The sequence below is a fragment of the Ruditapes philippinarum genome, unplaced genomic scaffold (genome assembly GCF_026571515.1).
Source record: "Ruditapes philippinarum isolate M1 unplaced genomic scaffold, ASM2657151v2 ctg2164_1_1_1_1, whole genome shotgun sequence".
Lineage (NCBI taxonomy): Eukaryota > Metazoa > Mollusca > Bivalvia > Venerida > Veneridae > Ruditapes > Ruditapes philippinarum.
The window spans coordinates 231,052-254,160 of NW_026863296.1; the positions used below are offsets into that span (position 1 = coordinate 231,052).

At 32.3% G+C, this 23,109-nt stretch overlaps 2 protein-coding genes across 2 annotated transcripts; one reads left to right on the forward strand and one right to left on the reverse strand.

Moving 5' to 3' along the window:
• Positions 1-9,866: 9,866 nt before the first annotated feature.
• On the forward strand, positions 9,867-12,300 carry LOC132721747 (uncharacterized). Its single transcript, XM_060706114.1, has 4 exons — positions 9,867-9,897; positions 10,675-10,754; positions 11,090-11,908; positions 12,128-12,300. The coding sequence occupies exons 2-3, from the start codon at positions 10,679-10,681 to the stop codon at positions 11,890-11,892; spliced, it is 879 nt and encodes a 292-aa protein (XP_060562097.1). The 5' UTR covers positions 9,867-9,897; positions 10,675-10,678; the 3' UTR covers positions 11,893-11,908; positions 12,128-12,300.
• Positions 12,301-17,402: 5,102 nt separating this feature from the next.
• On the reverse strand, positions 17,403-23,081 carry LOC132721749 (RIIa domain-containing protein 1-like). The gene is made up of 3 exons (XM_060706116.1): positions 22,898-23,081; positions 20,094-20,170; positions 17,403-17,608 (listed from the first exon to the last, which is right to left on the reverse strand). Exons 1-3 carry the CDS (start codon positions 23,024-23,026, stop codon positions 17,464-17,466), a joined length of 351 nt encoding a protein of 116 aa, XP_060562099.1. The 5' UTR covers positions 23,027-23,081; the 3' UTR covers positions 17,403-17,463.
• Positions 23,082-23,109: the final 28 nt, after the last annotated feature.

A 23,109-nucleotide genomic window follows, 5' to 3' on the forward strand; every position in this document is an offset into this window, starting at 1 on the left:
TTTCCTCAGATATCAGGTTTTTGAAAACAAATTCATTCGATGTGAACGATAAGATTTTCTTCAGATATCAGGTTTTTGAAAACAAATTCATTCGATGTGAACGATTAGATTTTCTTCAGATATCAGGTTTTTGAAAACATATTCATTCGATGTGAATGATTACATTTTCTTCAGATATCAGGTTTTTGAAAACATATTCATTCGATGTGAACGATTAGATTTTCTTCAGATATCAGGTTTTTGAAAACATATTCATTGGATGTGAACGATTAGATTTTCTTCAGATATCAGGTTTTTGAAAACATATTCATTCGATGTGAACGATTAGATTTTCTTCAGATATCAAGTTTTTAAAAACAAATTCCATGTACATGTATCTGAAAATGGAAAAAAAAAATACATATGTACATGTATATAGCACAGTGTCTTCATGGGAACAAGTGGAGCTTTAGAAAAAAACGAAAAAAGTGTCTTTGAACAATTTTACTGTCAGGAGAAACTCTTCTGTTTATTATGTTGAACACTGCAGAACGGCCATGTTGATCTCAACAGACCTTTGAGTGTACTGTAGATATAAGTCTTAATATAGCATATAAGTGTTTTTATATTGTGCTGTTTTTAAAACTAGAGCTCAATGATATTTTTCCTTTAAACAATATTTTATTTCAATCAAACATATACGCAATTTCATTACAATAAATATAAAAAATGGATTGAGTAGAAAGAAAACTCGTGAAATTTTTATCATTATGTTGTCATTAAAGAATATATATACCAAATGCACTCTATATGCTTTTTGCTATTTATGTTATAAATGAACCAAAATTCGACAGTTGTTTTAGAAATGAAAAAAAAGGAAATAAACACCATAAACAAACTTGTTGCTGTGTTTCATATTTTTAAAATGAAAAAGTAAAGCAGATACATGTACACTTATTGAAAAAGATACTATACAAAATTTATTAGATGCTAAAGTATTTGTTAACAGAAGTCTGTAGCTTTAAGTATTTTATGGGGAAAAACAATAAAAGACACACAAAAATGAATTTAAAAAACTTGAGGATTTGTTTAAAATGGAGCTACAACAAATATGTTTGCAGGATTTTGAAACAAAGTCAATAAAAAATGTGGTTCTAAATAGATGCTAGATTACGTCATTTGCCTTTAGTCTCACATAACTGGAGAATAAAGACAATGTTTGATGCTGAATATTCAATTTTATACGAAGGACATAGCAAAAATGGCATGATTTAAGAGAGTGGATATGAAATCTGTGATGGATAATTTGTTTGTCACGTGGTATCTGACGTCATATGAAGCTATCGTAAAAAGGGTGTTTTTCTGGAAAAAATGCTGAATTTTATTTCTTTATCATATCTAATTGGACAAAGCACAGGCTGAGCGGAAAACTGTTCCCTCCAAATTGAATCTAATTTTGTCAGACGTTCAGTATTGTGTAGCACTTTGGGATAAAAACTCAAAATTTCATACTTCATTGTGAAATTTTCTTTTGTATTTCGAAAACCGCATCTTTTGAAACGTAGAAAACGTGTATTTTAGCGCATGTGAAATGGAACCTCGGGGACTGATTCAATTGCCATAGATTAAAGTCTCATCATAAAGAAATCAATTATTATTATATAATGCGAACATGAAAAAGTAAAACGTTCCTGCTGAAGTTGTAGAAAATCGCCGCCAAGCGCACAATGTGCCTCCGTTCATTCTTTTCAAAAAAGCAAATATGATTTATTTTTCATATATTTCCGGGCACTAGAAAGTAGAACCACCGACGTTCCGTAAGCTAGCTTGAAAGCTTCCTGACAACTAAAGTCCATGTAGGTATTCGAACCCACAGAGGTGAGGGGCAAGTGGTTTGAAGACGACAACCTTAACCACTCGCCCCAGAAACAGGAAAGCACATCAATGTTGTTGTTTTTACATGTAATGCCATTGGGTGCTTTTTGAATTACAATGCAATTGTTTATTTTCTTGCCAGATGTTCCCTGATCAATAAGAAACCCCGTAGCGGATTGGCCAGACCTTTCACAAAATTCATGTAATAGACTCGTACACCGGCTGCCTTTCCTAACTAAAATACTTTTATCTAACCCATGGACAACTGTTTACGAGGCTCACCGAAATTTGCATAATCTTATCTTTGATGACAGTCAGTTTTGATTTTCTTTCTTCCTTTTGTTCTTTCTTTCTTTATTAATTTCTTTCTTTCTTTTCATATTACGTGTGTATTCAAATTGTATTTTAAAAAGAAATTTCGAGGTGTAAGATGACGTTATTCAAGGACTTGAGCAACACAAAAATATCGTGTCTATTATGTAAGAATATGATGTTGCGTTTGCGGGCATATCATGCGGCGTTATAAGAACGGTCGTTTTCATGAAACTTTAAGATGGTGTTAGTGACAATATGCAAACTCCACTGAGGTCCAAAAGCTTAAAAACCCCATAAAATTTGTATTTCTTATAAACAACATCTTGGGCACTTAAAACAGCAAGATATTTAAAAGATGATTAGGAAATAAATTGAAAATCGTACTTTAGTGTTTTACTAATCCAGATTTGAGTGAAACGCTTTTCAATTTTGACTCATTTTTCATAAAATTTATAATAGTCCTGTTGTAAAACGAGTGAACGAATGATCTGGAATTTGCATACAAGTTATTTTTCTTGATCTGCATTAAACGGAACATTCATCCCAGGAAATTACAAATGTATTTCCAGTCCAGTCATGTTAAAAAAACCTCAGTGCAGCTGTATTTTGGAAACAGATAAGAAAATGGAATGTACTGAATATACAAGACGATTGTGGATTAAATTGAACTTCAAACCCGGATGAGGGGCTGTATAAAATTCTATATTGTTCAAGGAATACAGGTCCTGCGATCGCTTTAGCAACACAATGCCAATAAATACTGATTTGTATGCAAAAAGTAGATATCGGTATTGCAGTAGCTTTAACATACAATGTTATATATATAATGCATTTTAGAAATGAAGTACAGGCTGCATTTCAGCTATTTAATTGCGGCTTTAAATATATATATATATATATATATATATATATATATATATATATATATATATTAAAGCAGCAATTAAATAGCTGAAATGCAGCATGTACTTCATTTCTAAAATCCATTGATAAAATGAATTCAAACTCAACAAAGGTATTCAAAATTTTACTTTCTTGGTCCATGGACAAATTGCTGGTTTGCATACATATATTTGTAAATCGTGTATGTATTACATACATTCATTCATACTCTTGGTTTAGAAGAAAAAGTGACCCCGACAAATGATTTTCAGTAATTAGAGAACATTAAAAAGGTTTTTAAACGCAAGAAAATTGCTTGACGGTAGATTTTTTATGCTCACCGGAGGGCGGAGCATATAGCCGTCATGTTGTCAGTCCTTCTGTCACATTCTTTTTCGGAGAATAACTTGACAAGTATTTAAGAAATTCATTTCAATTCCACAAACTGATAGAGGCCACTAAGAATTAAGTACGGCGTCTCTATATTACTTGGTTTCATTCTGTGAATGTGAAGTGCCACGTCCATGGAACCTTCATGCTATATTGCTTATTGTGTTTATTATTAATGATGCATAAATTTTAAAACAAAATGCTGCAGTGTATAACTCCAAGACACAAATGATACCTCCAGCAAAAGGAAATGCAGTGTAAAGACCCGTAACTCGACATATTTCAGGTTTTCAATTAACTCCCTTTATAATACTAAATAATGCTAATCCAAAGAAAAACTTGAACTGTATTGAAGACATTTCAATAAAACTTCAGTTTGTTATATCAAAACAAAGATCAAGTTCGATTTTCACAGTTATCAGCTCATAATTGAAAGAATCTCCTTTTAACAAAAAAAAAATCTGTAAAAGAACTGGTTTCCGCGCGTTTACTTTTGGAGGATTTCAATGATTATGCTTTTAGTGTACATGTTTTAATTGGCATGTTAGTATGTTATATATATAAACTAGAAATGTGTCATCATGCCACGGATGCCCCCGCATGCAGCCAAAATTTCAGATGGTGCTTTAATTATTTTTTTCATTTTAAGTTCAAAGCCCTTAAAACTTTTCAATGTTAACACAAACCATTTTCATTCAATGTTCAAGGCACTGAAATTATTCAGTCTAAACCTTTTAAAAATAGCATATTGCATATTTGTAGCCAAAATAATGAGTGCTGAAAGTGAAAGTTCAAAATTTTTCCAACATTCAGGAAAGATAAGTTTGTCTTAAATCATTGAACTACAACCAAATTCAAACTTAAACTGCTTATTCCTAAGATGTATCTATATTATTTTCAAAGTGAAAGGGACATAACTCTGCCAAAAAATCATCAAACCATGACCAAATTCCAACTTGACCTGCCCATTCCTTTGACATATCCATATGTCAAATTTAAGTTGCATATGTAACACTGTTGGGTAGATAAAAAATGAACAGAAACTGTAAATTTCATATTATTTTCAAAGTGAAAGGGGCATTACTCTGCCAAAAATCATTGAACCATGACCAAACTCGAACTTGGCCTGTGCATTCCAAAAACATATCCATATGTCAAATTTGAGTTGAATGTGTTGTACCATTGGGGAGATAATAAACGGAAACTGAAAATTTCATATTACTTTCAAAGTGAAAGGGGCATAACTCTGCCAAAAATCATTGAACCATGACCAAATTTGAACTTGACCTGCGCATTCCTTCGACGCATCCGTATGTCAAGTTTGAGTTGAATGTGCATTCCAAAAACATATCCATATGTCAAATTTGAGTTGAATGTGTTGTACTTTTGGGGAGATAATGAACGGAAACTGAAAATTTCATATTATTTTCAAAGTAAAAGGGGCATAACTCTGCCAAAAATCATCGAACCAAGACCAAATTCGAACTTGACCTGTATTTTCTCATGACATATCCATATGTCAAGTTTGAGTTGAATGTGTTGTACCGTTGGGGAGATAATGAACGGAAACTGAAAATTTCATATTATTTTCAAAGTAAAGGGGGCATAACTCTGCCAAAAATCACCGAACCATGACCAAATTCGAACTTGACCTGTATTTTCTCATGACATATCCATATGTCAAGTTTGAGTTGAATGTGTTGTACCATTTGGGAGATAATGAACGGAAACTGAAATTTCATATTATTTTCAAAGTAAAAGGGGCATAACTCTGCCAAAAATCATCGAACCATGACCAAATTCGAACTTGACCTGTATTTTCTCATGACATATCCATATGTCAAATTTGAGTTGAATGTGTGCAACCGTTCTTAAGATAATGAACGGAAACTGATGATGACGGAATGACAGAATGACGGAAGGACGGAAGGATGGAAGGACGGAAGGATGGAAGGACGGAAGGACGGAATGACGGAACAGGGTAACACTATATGCCCCGGCCATTACATGGCGGGGGCATAAAACACACACACACACATGTTAAAAGCAATCAACTTATTACTAATTGGATTATGTCCCTTTTTGCATGCATTTTTTCTGTAAAATTATTAGTTTCTGTCGGATTTTAATAATTCTACATGCATTTATATTTAGTATGTAAGTATAATTACAAAACTGCAATCAACATATTATTGAAAGAGTTATGCCCTGCTTAAGCAAAGTTCCATAAAATTATTAGTTTACGTAGGATAACTTTTGAAGGATTTTAATGATTCAGTTTTTATTTTGGCATGCATGTCACGTGAGGTGGAACCCCATATGGATCACAAAATTGAGCATCGGTAAAATACATATGTGAATTTCCGCTCATCCAGATGTGAGGTATATCCAGATATGTGAAGCAGTAAATAGGTCAATCACCGCGCAAGTTTTCAACGTTTTTTAACATTTATGTAAAATTCAAAGTTTTTTTTTAAAGATGGGATTTTACAATCCTGACTTTCCTCTACATTTATCCATTTTTATTCCGGATTTTTGTGATTTTTATGAAGTTTTTGTGGAGATATTCTTACCGACGTGGGTTATGGTGTGCATATTCAAACATATAAATTCAATTATCTTCTATTCTATTCTATATGCCATGCATGAATTCAAACAATAGACTGTTGTGTTGTGTGTTGTTTTTATTTTCCCCATTTCTGCTTTGTACAACGATAAATTTGCTATATTTGAGTATCTAATTTATTTTCCTTTGAACATTTAAAAAAGATAATAAAAATATAACTTTTCTACAAAATACTTAAGATGTAAAGGGCATTCATTACGGGTGTCAAAGAATTACTTCACACCGTACAATCAAATGGGCAGACAGCTGCCAAGCGTCCACAGCTGTACCAGTATATACATGTCGGCGCGGGGAATATAATTGACGTACGATAAGTATTCATCTATTTTTAACATATCCCAACTGTGTTGAGTAAATCAATGTTATGGATTCATAGTCAACATCCAGAGAAGCATGCTAACAAATTTCTGGCCCTGTGCAAGCTTTACTTCACATGAATTTTGACTGAAAATAACCACACTATCCGATGAGATGCGGTATTTTTAGTTTGAAGTCACAAAAACTTATATTTTCTCATGATAATTAATCCTTTTTTCATACGATTCGTAAACGTCAACATTTTGTCACTAAATATTCCAAACCATACCTTCAAAAAAGCTTTTCTGTTAAAGTTATAAGGTATTTAAGTTTGTGTGTCATCAAAATTTTAGTAACGTTATCAGCTGTTCGCCTCTTTTTAACGATAACATCGACAGCAATTCATCGGCAAAGATAAATAACGCTGAAAGCTGTTCAAAGAAACACTTTTCAGAGCTTTTGTCCTACAGTCACTAGGAAAAAGTAAAACATTTTTTTGTTTATTTAAAATATTACTTTATTCATGATACTTTCTAATTACATTATTTTTATTATTACTTTCTATCATTTGTTGTATCTTAGCTGAGAGGCCTATATCTCCAATTAACCGCACTGTATTTCAATATTGATATTGTTCATATGAATGAATGAGTGAGTGAATGAATAAATGAATGAATTAATTAATAAATGAACGAACGAATGAACAAACGAACGAATGATGCAATATACGTAAATGTTAAAACAAATTGTCTGCAGAAAGTATATGAGTTGTAATATTCTAAAAATTACATATTATACATTCATTGTTCTTCCTATGCATGTCCTGTTGTTGTTGTTGTTTTCTATTTCAGAAGGCCACATCGGAAATAAGATTGTTATTGTAAGTTAATAATGTATAACCTTCTTTAAATAAAGATATTATTTATTATTATTATTATTATTATTATTATTATTATATAAAAAGGTAGCAAGATCTTTTAATATGTTTCTGAAATGTTAAATTCAAAGAAAGTAAAGGCAAATTTAACGCTTAATACGAATACTCTGTATTATAACTAAATCCATCAAGTGTTATTATAAATAATGGCATATAGTAGACATGTCCCATGCAGTAAATGGATGTGTAACCCGAGATGTCTGCCATGTAAAATGATTTATTTAAAAAATAAAAATTTGTATAATTTTTAAGAATGGTTATTATTTCTATTGCACTATACATTAAAACAGATTTCAAGGATAAATAACAACATGTTTTTCCATGCACTTTCATATCTCGGGTTACACAGCCATTCACTGCATAGGACTAGTCCATTATATGAATTATTTATAATAACACTTGATGGATGCCTTCATTTACAAGACTGAATATTAAGCGTTAAATTTGCCTTTGCCTTTGCCTTTTGACTTAAACATTTTATAAACCTATTACAGGAACTCCACTGAGGTTTATAAGCCTAAAAACATGAACTTTTATTTTTTCACATAAAAAAACATGAGCACTAAAACATAAATATTAATAAAATATAACTAAGAAATATAGGAGAAATACATTGAAAATCATATGTTTGTGCTATTCTCAGTCCGATTTGAGTGAAAAGCGTTTAAACTCTTTTCAATTTTGGGTAATTTTTTCACTTTTATAATATTCTGGAAAAACGGAGCAAGCTAATGATCGGAAATTTTGCATATAAATTATTAGTATAGATCTACATCAAATGGAGAAATAATCTCAAAAAATATTTCTAGTCCCGTCTTGTCAAAAAACCTTAGTGGAGTCCATTTTAATAGGTTTTGCTACCGTTTTATATTGAAATACAGTGCGGTAAATGGAGATCAAGGTCTCTAACCTGAGATATAACAAATAATAGAAAGTAATAATAAAAATAATGTAATTAGAAAGTATCATGAATAAAGTAATATTCTCAATTTACAAAAAAGTTTTACTCTTTCCTAGTTACTGTAGGACAAAAGCGCTGTTGTAAATACATGTAATTGTTTCTTTGAACAGCTTTCAGCGTTATTCGTTCTTGCCGATAAATTGCTGTCGATGTTATCATTAAAAAGAGGCGAACAGCTGATAACGTTACTAAAATTTTGATGACACACAAACTTAAATACCTTATAACTTTAACAGAAAAGCTTTTTTGAAGGTACGGTTTGGAATGTTTAATGACAAAATGTTGACGTTAACGAATCGTATGAAAAAAGGATTAATTATCATGAGAAAATATATGTTTTTGTGACTTCAAACTAAAAATACCGCATCTCATCGGATAGTGTGGTTATTTTCAGTCAAAATTCATGTGAAGTAAAGCTTGCACAGGGCCAGAAATTTGTTAGCATGCCCCTTTGGATGTTGACTATGAATCCATAACATTGATTTACTCGAATACAGTTGGGATATGTTAAAAATAGATGAATACTTACCTTACGTCAATGGTATTCCCCGCACCGACATGTATATACTGGTACAGCTGTGGACGCTGGAACAGCTGTCTGCCCATTTGATTGTACGGTGTGTACTTACTTAATATATAGCATATAATTATGATAAAATATAAATTCGACTATAACTACAAGTACTTTATTTGCTGAGATTCGCATCAATCAATCACGTGGTCATTCGCTAAGATGACAATAGTATGTCCATTAAAGCTATTTATTCATATACGCGTCATTATTTATTCAAGAGTAATGATCAATTTGGTCATTTTTATTCATTCTCTAGTGAGAATCATGTAGGAATATGACAGCCTAGTTTAATTAGGTATGGACTTATTTTTAATTAGTTGGTCATAAAATTGAGGCCCTTTGTGTATTTAGTCATTTGATAAATGTAAAAAAAAGAACCAGATATATGCATCCATTAACTTGCCCATTCGTTCGTTCGTTCGTTCATTCATTCATTCATTCATTCATTCATTCATTCATTCATTCATTCATTCATTCATCTATAATTTATTTATTTATTTCTTCAGTTATCATTCATTCATTTGTTTATTTATATATTCATTTAATTGTTTATTTTTTTTATTTGTATTTATTTATCTATTTTTATTAATTAATTTATTTATTTATTCATTCATTTATTCATTTATTTTCAAAACAAACATATAGTGGAAATTTTAATTCATCATAATAAACTATATATACTGATAAATTAACATTTACTGTTAATTAAGCAAGAGACGACTAAATGGGTTCAAATATCAGGAGTCTATTCATCTTTTAGCTCCAACAGGTGTGATTGTTGTGTCCCCTAGTGTTGCTTTAAGTTTGTCAAAATCATCATTACTGTTTCTTCGCCGTATTACCTAAATTTTGTTGGAGCGCCGTAAAACCAAACGAAACAAAACAAAAGCATTATACTATATATTAATACTCTTTTTCTATTGTTTCTCCTAGCATGCACAGGGCCTCTTAATTATGTTTTACTGACCATATGAACTTGACCCCATTTTATTACAATAATTGCCTTTATAAACGGGCCCTGATGCGCAAGACATTGCATTTGCCAGGGACTTCTTAAAACTGTAAGTAAATCTTCTTTCCAATAAGAAGCATTATCTTAGACAAAAATGTTCTCTTATTTTTAAAATAATTAGATATTTTTGTATTGTTGTATACTTAGCAACAGGTTTAAACGTTTTTTTTTATTTGTTTTTTTTAATCAATTTCACGTTACATGATCTACTTCAAATATGCTAATCAATGTAATTCTGCATTTCTAAATTATTTATTTGTATTGAAATTGTTAATTAAAGAAAGATATATGCCATGAAAACCTTAATCCTATTGTCAATCTACATTTCATTTTTTTCACTCTTTCTTTCTTGTATTTATTTATTTATTTATTTATTTCAAATGAATCGTGGATTTAAAAAAAAGCAAAACATTTATTAAATATAGCAATTGTACTTTCTTTAGGTCAATATGCTTTTGTAGGTTTTGATAAACAGAAAAAAAATCATTTTTGGGGACTTAATTAATTAGCCTTTGATGCAATTTTCCTAAGTCGACAACTATTCGAGCAACTTTTCTTTTAACAATTTTGGCGACCATAATTATTTGCGGCCATCCTGAATTTCTATACTTTTGCCCGGGCTGCGTAACTGATGAAATGGGTTTTTAGAAACTATAAGCAATATGCCTTATATGATGGTAATGGTTCTTTTATTGATACAGTAAACTGCAATGAAACCTCGCGTCTGTGTTAAGGACATTACTGCAGTATATAAAGTTAAGACTGTGCGTATGTGAAACATTTCATTTATTACATATAAAAAAATGTACTTTCACTCTATTTTCAGCAACATGTTAAAACTAGTAGCTTTAGTGGTAGTGAGCTCTGTTTTTGCTCAGGCCAGCTATTGGAAGGGCGGTAAAGGAGGTAAGCAACATTATTAAATCTTTATTAATTTCCTTTTCTTTTCTTTTTTTTCGAATATGGTCTATTCAGATTCGTTTAAAAAGGTGTTCCGAATATTCGAATAAAATTTCCGACCCAGATATAAATATCATGATAGTACAATACAATGTATGAAAATGGACTTGTCCACCTTGGAACCTGGACAAAACCTAAATTTTAATGTTTTTAAGAGAATTTTCAAAATTTGTACTAACTGAATAGCGAACAGTGTAGACCATGATGCACGGATGTGCCGGTTGATATTGGTCTGCACCGAGCATGCTTAAGTTTAATAATGATGTTTGAATATGAAACAGGTAAAGGAGGATGGGGTGGTGGTAACATTGGTTACGGAGGTTACGGAGGAAGAGGCGGATATGGCGGATATATGAGTTATGGAGGAGGAAGCGGTTATGGTAAAGGCGGATCGGGAAAAGGTGGATGGGGTGGAGGATACGGAGGCTATGGCGGCTATGGAGGCAAAGGTGGCATCATAGGCGGAGGAAAGGGAGGTTTCGGAGGAGGATACGGCAGTGGTGGTTATGGTGGCTATATTGGAGGTGGTTATGGCGGTTACGGAGGAGGCAAGGGAGGTTATGGTGGTGGCGGTTATGGCGGTTACGGAGGAGGCAAGGGAGGTTATGGTGGTGGCGGCTATGGCGGTTACATTGGAGGTGGTTATGGCGGCTACGGAGGAGGCAAGGGAGGTTATGGTGGTGGCGGCTATGGCGGTTACATTGGAGGTGGTTATGGCGGTTACGGAGGTGGTAAGGGGGGTTATGGTGGTGGCGGCTATGGCGGTTACATTGGAGGTGGTGGAAAGGGCGGTTATGGTGGAGGCGGTTATGGCGGTTATATGGGAGGTGGTTATGGCAAAGGCAAAGGAGGTTTTGGAGGTGGTTATGGCGGCTACAATGGAGGTGGTTATGGCAGTGGAAAGGGAGGTTATGGTGGAGGTGGTTATGGCGGTTATATGGGAGGTGGTTATGGCAAAGGCAAAGGAGGTTTTGGAGGTGGTTATGGCGGTTATAGCGGAGGTTATGGTGGATACGGATTCGGTGGTAACATTGGAGGTGGATTTGGCAAAGGAGGCTTTATAAGCAAAAAGGGACGATATTAATTTACGAACATTTTAGGTATGGTCTTTTCATAGTTTCCATTTCTTGCCGTTTTTTGATTAACAATAAATTTATGTTGAATTGTTTCCATTGATGATACATGTATCTCTATTTTGCGTTCTGGCTTAAATATGCCTTGAAAAGTAGAGCGAACTTATTGACAACGAAGAAGTTTTTAAACTTAGCATACTAATGAGGTTTGTAACGTACATTATATCTCGTTGGTTTTTTTTCCAGGTGTTTTTATAGGAATCGACTTGTGCAGATCCGGGAAGATAGAAGGCCGTCCGTCATTGTTATGACTGCCCTCGGAAATGGTGTAGCATCAATCAATGATTTCATGTAGAATGTTTACTGTACTTTAAATTATTTGAATTTTAATTATGCAATTTATTGTACATTAAATGTATTAAATGCAGAATTTTGTTCTCATTAGTCCCGCTATGTCGGAGTCACTTTAAGTTACCAATTCACGTAACGTTAAATATTTTTAAAAAATAGAAACTTGAGCTGTATTTGCCTTCCAATTTGTCTCCACGCAACTGCATGCATCCTTCTTTCTGTGGAGGTGGAGAAATCCATTGTTTTTAAAGAAAGTAAAGTAATGTGTGTTTGTTTAATTGGGGTTTTCGTCACAACGACACATTATAGGTCATATGGCGACGTTCCAGCTTTACTGGTGGAGGAAGACCTCAGGTGCCCTTCCGTGCATTATTTCAGATACGAACAGCCACCTGGGCTGGATAGTTTCCTCACATAAAGTTATGTAGAAACACTAAAACACGCTTACAGGCTCGGTCCGATATAGACACCAGTAATGCAAGTTACCGCCACCACCCCACAAGCACCGGCTGAAGCAGAATTTATCTTTGAAAAATTAATATGATATAGTACATGTAGTAATTAAGTCGAAAAAGGAAAGATATATACACTGACCAACTATGTTTCCTTATACAATTTGTTATTAGTGTTGCAGTTTTACATGAAGTTTATAATTATGCAAATCTAAGTTTAACAGAATGTACAATGTCACAGACACTTGAGGTGTGGAGCTCCAAACGCCTTCAAACCCAAATAAAATGTACATGATGTCAATAAACTTATCATATATATCAATAAAACCTAACATGCGCCGTTTTGAAAAAAAAAAAAGAAACAAAAAAAAAGAAACAGAACAAGAACAATTTCGACTTGAAAACTAGTTTTAATTTCAGATAAACGGCAACATTTGAAAACATCATGTGACATGTTCTGATTGAAAATTTTGAAAGCATTTAAAACTCTTCGAAAGCATTTAAAACACTCCCATATATACATGTATTTATACTCGTATATATATCCGCAGCCTTCAAGCGCTCGTATGATCATACCTTGATCTGCACTGTTCATCATTTATTACATATAGTGACATTTTCAGGCAAACCGATGAATGTTTTTGTCCGGAATAAAAGATTGACATTTAATTTATAAGTACGACGGAAACTTTAATAGTCAAGTGTTTGTTCAATTAGGTTTGGTCCATTTTTATTAAGACTGGCTTGTAAAAAGTGCCTGTGATTATTAACACTTACCATGCTACATGTATATACACGTATATCTTAAACAGATTCACTAAATATCTTAAATGGACTTGTTAAGGTAAAATTTTCAAATAAGTTCACCTACACCAACTGAATAGAGAACAGTGCAGACCATGATCAGACCCGGATTAGTATATTAGTCAGCACGAGTCGCTTTAGAAGATTAAGTCGTTGCTAGAAGGTTAAGCATAAATTAAGCAGAGTTTGTTTACACTTCCTGTTTTTCCTCCAAGTTTAAACGTGTTTACAATACTTTGTATGTTTTTACTATAATTAGACGGTTGTAGGTTTTATGCCGAAGCCATTTAAAAAGATCAAACAAAATAGATCAAACTCTGCTAGATTAAATGAAAAGGCGCCTTGCACCTTCTAGGAGGTTTCATTTGATTAAACCAGGTTTCAGGCTCCAGTTTAAAAACAATACCTGACAAAGGAGACAACATGCTCGACTGATGTAATAAAAAGTAAGAAGAACAAGAGCTATCGGTAGGACAACGCGCCCGACTTTTCTCAATGCTTGAGTATGGATGCTGTTAATTTTATAAGTTCAATAAAAAGCCAAAATTATTAAAATTCGTTTTACAGTTATGGGCTTTGGCTAGTGACCTTTTATTATGCTCTTAATAAGTGTGTGAAGTTTCAATCCATTGCCTTCAATAGTTTTGGAGATATCAACTTATATGCAATGATTAAACCAAAGTGTGACAGTGAAGTCGATGCCTGTATAAGTACAATAGCTCTCCTTGGCAATCAAAAAATGAATAATACTAACTATAAAGTTTTAATAACATATGTATTAAGAAAAACTCATGAATTCAACTTTTTAGCATAACATAGTGTCATAGGTATGCACAGAAACACGGACTTTGGTTAACCATTAAAGTCCGAGATAGAAATAAAGGTAAAACAAATAGAGCACCGCTTAGGCGATGCATTAAACGCCCGAGGGAAATTTAAATAATCAAAAATAATATATACAGAAAAATCCTTATAACCATTTAAAGATGACACTGGTCTGTTTCAAGAGCGTTCAAATAGAATGCTAAAATTGTTAGTTTTTCATCCTATCTTCTTGTTTTTAGAGATTTCTTCAAACTTGAAATTCTTAGTGTTCCTTCTCAATCACATATAATTATGGTGTACGTCAAGGTTAATAACAATCACCTCATTCAAATTACCAGAATCTCTTCATTAAAATTACCAGAATAATATCTTAAAGTTGTTTTTTTATGTAGTTTTACTGCAAAGGTCAAAATGCGACTTTCCAGCGTAATTGGTGGAGGAAGACCGCATGTGCCCCATCGGGGCATCATTTCAGACTTAAACGGGGCACCCAGAGTACATACCCGGCACGATACATGTTCCGTAAGCTACCTTGATAATTTCTTAAATGAAATAATACATGTTATACCAGTGCAGACCAGCTTCTATGATTATGCCGACTTACCATGGTCTGCAATGTGTACTATTCAATCATTTCAGAGTTGGACAAAAAAATCTCGGTAGATGATGAAAGGTTCGTTCAACAAGTCGATTTAAAGGTGCCTCGCTTTTATTTTTATTTCTCAAAAGTTTTTTTTTTAATTTTGGTGTACTTTATAGCATCCAAAAAGTTATTCACAGGCCAATTACCTGAACCATCTATTTCATTTGTTGCTTTTTTGTTTTGGCATTAAGTACAGTTGTAGTGATTTTGTATGGAAGTCAAAATACTACTTTGTTTATATCTGGCTACTTTTATAACAAATGATTTCACATTTATCGCTATTTTCTTCAGATGTCCACATGGGGATGGAACCCCATATTATTATTATTATATACCAAACTTCTTAAGCACTTTTTTCATGCACATTGACACGTTCAAAAGTACTGTACAGTATAACAAAATAAATGATACAATATTTAAGATGAATAATATGAATCTCAAAATTGAGCATCGGTAAAAAATAAATGTGAATTTCCGCTGCTCAAAATGTGCAGTATAACTCGATATGTGAAGGAGAAAATAGGTCAATCACATGGTAAGTGTTCAACATTTTAAACATTTATATAAAATTCAAAACATTTTTTAAGAAAATCGGAATGTGATTCTACCCTCCTGGCTTTCCTCTATATTTACCCAGTTTTGTTCGGATTTTTATAGTCTTTTATTGAGAAATTCTTTTTGTCGTGGGTTCTGGTGTCCCCAAAATATGTAATGCCTATGAAGAAAGTGTATGAAGAAAATGTCGCTAAACGAACTCCAAATACAGAGTTTTCACAAAATCTTACCAGCAAACGATGCTTAACATTTAAACAAACCCTTATTGAAACATTTATTGGGATTGGGCTCAAAATAAAGGAACTGCTGGTCAAAATTCCAGTCGAGCTTCATATGTGCTGAAGAGATCCATAGGTGATATAGGAAACCATCGTGGACAAGCATCTTACATTCTCTAAAACCATTATCTAAACATTATGAAATTCATGCTTGCCATTTCTAAAGAAGTAAAAGTTTATATGTTTCTGAGGCACAGTGTGCCTTTAATTAAAATATGCAAGTTGTTTCATCATGAAAAATATGAAAACATATTCTTTAATTCTATTTTACTACTTTATTTCATTCTATGAAATAAATAACTTTAACAAACAATACATATTAAATGTAAGTAAAAATTTTCAAATTTTTTCCTAAACATGTAATGAATACCCATGTAAATTGTTGATTTTCTTTATATGCATGTACATATATGAAGAACCCTACCCTAAGTATGCCAGTGAAATAAACCAGAAATTACTCATGCTGAATCTATGCAAAGAAGATTAAAACATATATCAATTGCACTTATATCCAAAAAGCTTTCCAGCAGAATGCTCAAAATTTGTTTAACTGTCATGATAATATAGAAAATTGTTCTTATTGGTAAAAATGTTGTTAATTATTCAAATATAAAAGTTTTCAAGAATAACCAAAGACCCCACACATACTTTGTATAGGAATTATGTGATATTACATGTCAAATTTAATTTTACTCTTATAACCCCATTAATTATTCACTGTGCTTGATAGCCTAGCAAATTCTGTCAATTTTTATAGGTTATAAACTTATATCTTATGAAATACTTTTATAGAATTAATCATCAGTAAAATTATATTGTTTCCAAAATCTTATGGTTGATTCTTCAAAGAGTTGTAGCATAGAATGTATCTGTTATTTAACACACATGAATATTGTACTACAGTACATAAACAGAATAAAATGGTCCGAAATAAAATATTATTCTGCTATTTAAGAAGGGTTTTATCCCTTTAGCAATGATTTGTGCATGCCCCATTTGACACATTAAAGGTTAAAATTACAACCATATTTCTTACAGACAAGCATTTTAGAAGTATTCTTACTTAATTTAATTCACATACATTTTTTGCAATAAATATATAGCTTTATACACTTTAAAACACTAACTGATGTATGGAATTGAGAATGAATAAACAGCTCTTAAATTATTGATATACATTGTAATTTTTTAAAATTTCAATTTTATAAAAAATGTGTTTATTCAAGTGAGAGCAGTGACATGTACTTGACCTGAATATGTATAATAATATATTTACATACATTCTTATATAAAAAAATTGCATTATTTCAATGTCAGAAGAGAATCTTTAAATCAAATACTGGTATGCCATTTTTCAAATGTTTCTTTGAATTAATTAAACACTGGCTTAAATACATGTCTTTTTCTTCCTTATTTCTTACATATCTCTTAACATAAATAATTACTAAATAAAAGTTTTATTTCATTATAATCTCCCTCGTACAATATAGAGCACATTTTCTCAATTTGAAACTCCAATTTAAAAAAAAAAAAAAAACATTTCCAAGAATTTTACAGTTAACATCAGCCGAAATATATTTCTAAACCTTTTACACAATACAAATACATCAAGATCAAGTTCCGATTTTTATTGCTTTCTTGGATAAAGATGATTTACACATATAATAATTATAGCTAGACTTTCTGTAAGAATTTGTTCTGTTTGATTCTCTGCTGTCGGTCTTCTAATTTTCTTTCTATTCTTGTAGGCAAATCAGAATCGGTAAAATGGTCGGCAGCAAATTCACGAATATTTTCCGGTCTTCTTGTCAAAACGTCCCTGAAATTAACAAAAAGAGAACATTTTGTTAAATAAATAATTTATACTAACATAGATATCATAATTATTTGTTCTAACACAGCATATAATGCTGTATATATTGCGTTCTTGAAATTGGCCGAGTATTTTGTGTTTGCTTTTAAGCTTTTCATCTGCTTTGAAGTCAAATTGACACTGATAAGATTATAGTTATTTTGACTTTCCAGCTTTTATTTAAGGCCCATTATCTCTCAGAAATACTTTTATTTCTTTTTCTCAAATTCTTTCTAATTTTGTTGTACTTTTACAGTATCTAGAAAGTTACCCTTTGGCCAATTACTGAAACCATCTTTTTCATCTGTTGCTTTTATGGCAAGAAGTACAATTATAGTGAAGTAGTATTTTGTGTGGAAAGTCAAAATACTACTTTGTTTACATTTTGCTACTTTTATGACACATTATTTCACATAATTTCACATTTATCGCTACTTTTTCAGGTAACAAGCATCTAAGATTTCTCTTAAACCATTTTAAAAAATAATGTTTTCCCTTTCTAAAGAAGTAAAAAATTATTTGCTTCTGAGGCATAATGTGCCTTTAACTGTTGAATTTCTGTACATTAATTTTAGCACAAACTGGTACCTTAGTAAGTAGAACTTCAGATTTATGCTAATTTTCATGAAAATTTTGAACATGTATTTACAAATAAAATTTTGTGAAAAGAACAAAGAAAGTAATTTACACAACTTAAACAGCGCTAATAAATCCAAGTAAATTACCAGAAAGAGGTCAAAATATGCAAAAATAGCCCTCACTGTGTTAGTAACATGGTAGAAATATGGTGAATAATACTGCCAAGTCAGTCATTAATTGCACATAACATGTAAATTATGACTTGAATCTTTTCAAAATATTTTAGCTCATTTGCAGGCATAAAGCTTTAAATAAAGCTATCTAAAACTCTTCTTTCCATGAATGAAAATTCAAAGTCCCTTGAGGAATTTGAACCAAAAAGAAGTCAGAGGCATATGTATGAAGTAAGCAGCGGTGAAGTACACGTTGTCCATATTTTGATAAAAGTCATACAAATATTACAGTAGTAGATTAAAGGCTGAATTGTCTTGTATTGGTGTTCATAAATTTTAGATATACCGGTAGATCAAAATACGCACTTAATATAAATAGATTACTTCATCAACTAAAAATAGCAAGAAAATATTATTTTTTAGGGCACAGTCTATTCTGTTATCATATCTAATTTAGGTGTTACATATCTATTACAAAGAAAATGTCAGACTACAGAAAATACAATGAACCTCGTTAATGTAGTTGACAATACTGCTAATAAGCTAAAAAAGCTTCAATAATTATTCTGATATAGAAAATAAAAGCTTCCCCCCAAAAAAACAATAATACCTTTTAAATCTCTCTCCAGAATATGTTCATAAGAAACACATTTCTTTACAGTATACTTCAATACTTCATCAAACACAGTGAGCTTTAAAGGGACTCCACTGAGGTTTAAAAGCCTAAAAACGTAACATTTGAATTTCTTACATAAATGAGCTAGGGCACTTTAAACAGAATTATATGCAAAGACAGTTAAGAAATATATTTTGAAATAAATTGAAAATCGTATTTTTAGGCTTTCCTTAGCCCGATTTTGGGGCATTTATTAATTACAATTTGAAAAATTATTCTGGAAAAACGAAGTGCGCAAATGATCTGAAATTTTGCACAAAGATTAGTGGTCTAAACCTACATCAAATGGTACATTTATCTGGGAAAAATATTTTCAGTCTCATCATGTCAAAAAACCTCAGTGGAGTCCCTTTAAACCCTTTAATTATTATAACATAATTTATTTACTATGCCATCAATTACATGCATATAGGTTTAAACAAACACATCTGAAACCTTATGATATCTCTTAATGTCATTAAAATATTTTACACCTGTTAAAATTAACCCTTAACCTACAGATTTTTTAATGGACTTATTCAGCTTCCATTTTTGGAACTGTCCATTATCAATTTTGGGGACATCCAGATGAAAATTTGAAGTCAGTAAGTTAAGAATAAAATCTGATCATACTGCACGTCAAAACCAGGCTTTTGATACTAAATTAAAATCCCTTAAACTCTAAATGGACTATTCCAAGTTTAAACCAGGGCAAATCCATTAAACTAATTCAGAAAGTTAAGGATTGTTTGTTTTGCTTGGTTTCACAGCGCTCTAACACAGTTTAAGTTATATCACGCAGAAACAGGAAAGATGATTTTGGCTCACCTCAGGGTTGCAAACATCAAAGCAACACCTGGGGTCAAAACCACCTCACCTGCTGAACCCAGAAATGCATAGACTCAAATTATTCGAACCATTTAGTCCTCTCTTAAGATCTCCCAGGGTTAAATGGTGGCTGCAATTCTGATGCCTAAACCTGTAAAGGCAACCTCTCAGCCATAAGGTGAACGTTAAGGTTTAAACCTCAAGGTCATTTACTTACTGTAGGAAACCAGAGATCAGACATTCTACTTCAGGATGTTCTCGAAGATACTTCTCATTCTCTATTCTTGTCTTTATCTGAAAATATTTTACAGAAATACTTTTATTATAAGTCTTTAAATGATACTGATCCATAAAACCTGTAATTCATAGCATTTCCTTTTGAATATTATATTATTTCCTTAAAGGGATTCCACTGAAGTTTTTTGACATGACGGGTCTGAAAATATTTTTTCCAGATAAATGTACTACTTGATGTAGGTTTAGGCCATTAATCTTTGTGCAAAATTTCAGATCATTTGCGCACTTCGTTTTTCCAGAATAATTATTCAAATTGTAAAAAAATGACCCAAAATAAAAAACGTTTAAACGCTTTTCACTCGAATTGGGCTAGGAAAAGCATAAAAATATGATTTTCAATTTATTTCAAAGTATATTTCTTAACTATCTTTGCATATATTTCTGTTTAAAGTGCTTCACCTCATTTATGTAAGAATTTCAAATATTATGTTTTTAGGCTTTTAATTAAACCTCAATGGAGTCCCTTTAATTTTAGTGTTCATTTAACTTAACTTAGTGAAAAGACTTATTTGTGTCAGTGTCAGTGCTTGATAGTACAACAATATAGAATTTTCCAAGTTCATAAAGGGCCACAATTCTGTCAAAATCTATGTTAGAGTTATTGGCCTTAATAGTGCTGTATGCTCTCAAATACATATGTGAAGTTTCAACCCATTCCATTGTGGAGTTTTGCAGATAATTTAACTTAAACTAACTTAAACAAACTCAACCAAATTGTAATGCTTAATATTATATGTCAACATCAAGGCCAACAGCAGAGTTAGTACAATAGCTTTCCTTATTCTTGAATAGTCTAGCTAAAAATCATGGTCAGAATAAGAAATAATTTTTTAGCCAAAGGATATTTTTTGTTCATACTCTTGTACTAATGTAGGTTAAGCAAAAATATTGCTACATACAAAGCTAGAATCTGACATATATTTGTTTTTTATTGCCCATGCATAAAGTAGACCAATATGAGGAAGGTAAACGTACATGTAGATCATATTTTATACATTCAAATATTTATGCATATTTAAAATGTCACTAATATTTTCAACTGTCACTAATTTTGGGGGAAAATGTGTAAGCAGCCGGATTGATCAGTCAGTAGACTCTGTAGAGCCATGTAGCCGTTTTTCAGGGTTCCTGGGTTTCAGTCCCACTCAGGCCGGAGGCTGCATATTTCTTCTCACCTTGTGTGACATATATCGCACCCAATGGGAGATTATGACTGCATATAGCTAAGAGTTGTGCTATATAGCTATTCACATTGTAGTTGTAACCCTGAGAAATTCAAGGACAAATTTCAATATATCTATCTATCTTCCATTGAGTCAAATCCCAGCTGGGGACCTAGACTTTCATGTCACTAGTAAGATGGATAAAAACAGTCATAAGAGCAGAATAAATAATTTAAAAGATAAAAACAGGGCAAGTGTGCCTAATATAGCAGGGAGTATGTCACAAAGAAGAACAGTGTCACTATTTAGGGGAAAGGATGTGTAAGTGGCCTGATAACTCAGTTTGTAGAGCTGCAGAACAGTATTCTAAGGGTCCCATAATTTCCAGTCCCAGTCAGGATGCACATTTCTCTCACCCTGTGACATTATGAATTGCTGATTTTGATTACTAATTTAATCTTCTATGGACATAATGTAATTAAAAGTAAAGATATACAACATAATTATGGGATGTAAGTCCTTTTCATCACTACGAATTCACCAAAATATTTAGTAGATTTATTATAATAATAAACAGCTTAGGAGTACCACCATATGATTAACATTAAAATAGATTTTTAGTTACCTGGTTATACATGTACCTATTACAGCAAATCTAAATGTCATGATTCAGAACTGTTCACTATTTAGGGGAGATAGTGTGTATTTAGCGGCCCAATAGCTCATTCAGGTAGAGCGAGCTCCTGAGTCCTGTACTGAATTCAGTGTTTTCACTAGCCATGAAATCCTGAGGGTCATTTTGACCAATAGTGACTAAGTTTTGCCAACTACAAGGCCAAATCCCCATGATTTTAACAAAATTTGTACCTCCAGTTAAAATCTTGAGGGTCAAATCTGGTCTTTAGGAAATTAAAATGGTCAAAGAGTCATTTTAAGGGTCAAACAGACACCCTGGTATTCAGAGTATTGCTCTGAATTTAATTTACATTACTCTGTGTAAATCGATGACAAATTTCAATATAGTGGGTGCGAATGTCACAGTTCTGTTCACTATTTAAAGTTTGTCACGCTTCAAAACTGTTCACTATCTGTAATCTCCGAGTCCAATTTCTGATTGTTCTTTATACCCATAAAAAATTCGAGGACAAATTTCAACATTATAGCAGGGGAGTATGACACTGTTCAGTAACGTTCATTATTTAAGGGAAATAATGTATACACAGCCGGAAAGTTCAGTCAGTAGAGTTGTGGTATGGTATTCCAAGGGTGCAGGGTTCAATTCCCTGTCAGGCTGCACATTTTTCTCACCCTGTGACATAAATTTCATCAACTTTGTACAAAATGGCATCAATCGTAATCAGTCATAAAGTTACTTTAATGTCCTAACTTTAGAGATTGTGTTAACACATGTTATATAACCGACATAATAAAAAAAAATATAACTTGACTTGTTTGTTAATCTAAATAAGTAAATAAATAAAAATACAGGCTCAAGTGAAGAGGTCAATTTAACTTTACTTGTCAAGTCTTATCATCATTTATGTTTCACTATAATGATAACCTTGTATTTGTTCAGCTTTTCTTGTTGATCTTTGCTTAAAGCACCAAGATTTCCTTCACCGCCTACATCATAGGGCTCCATTCCATGAGGAGCATCTTGTTGTGGTTGTTGATGTTTTGGGTCAGCCATTTTCAAGCGTCTAGCAATCTTTTTTCCAAGCGTCTAATTGTCATGGCGACCATTTGGATCATCTCGGCGAGTACCATTAATCA

Bases quoted from the DNA above. Each gene is read 5' to 3' on its own strand.
- LOC132721747 (XM_060706114.1), top strand. From the start codon at position 10,679: ATGTTAAAACTAGTAGCTTTAGTGGTAGTGAGCTCTGTTTTTGCTCAG. The intron at 10,755-11,089 runs GTAAGCAACATT...AATATGAAACAG, and splicing joins TTGGAAGGGCGGTAAAGGAG to GTAAAGGAGGATGGGGTGGT.
- LOC132721749 (XM_060706116.1), bottom strand. From the start codon at position 23,026: ATGGCTGACCCAAAACATCAACAACCACAACAAGATGCTCCTCATGGA. The intron at 20,171-22,897 runs GTTATCATTATA...AAATATTTTCAG, and splicing joins AAAAGCTGAACAAATACAAG to ATAAAGACAAGAATAGAGAA. The intron at 17,609-20,093 runs GTAAGTAAATGA...TGTTAATTTCAG, and splicing joins CTGATCTCTGGTTTCCTACA to GGACGTTTTGACAAGAAGAC.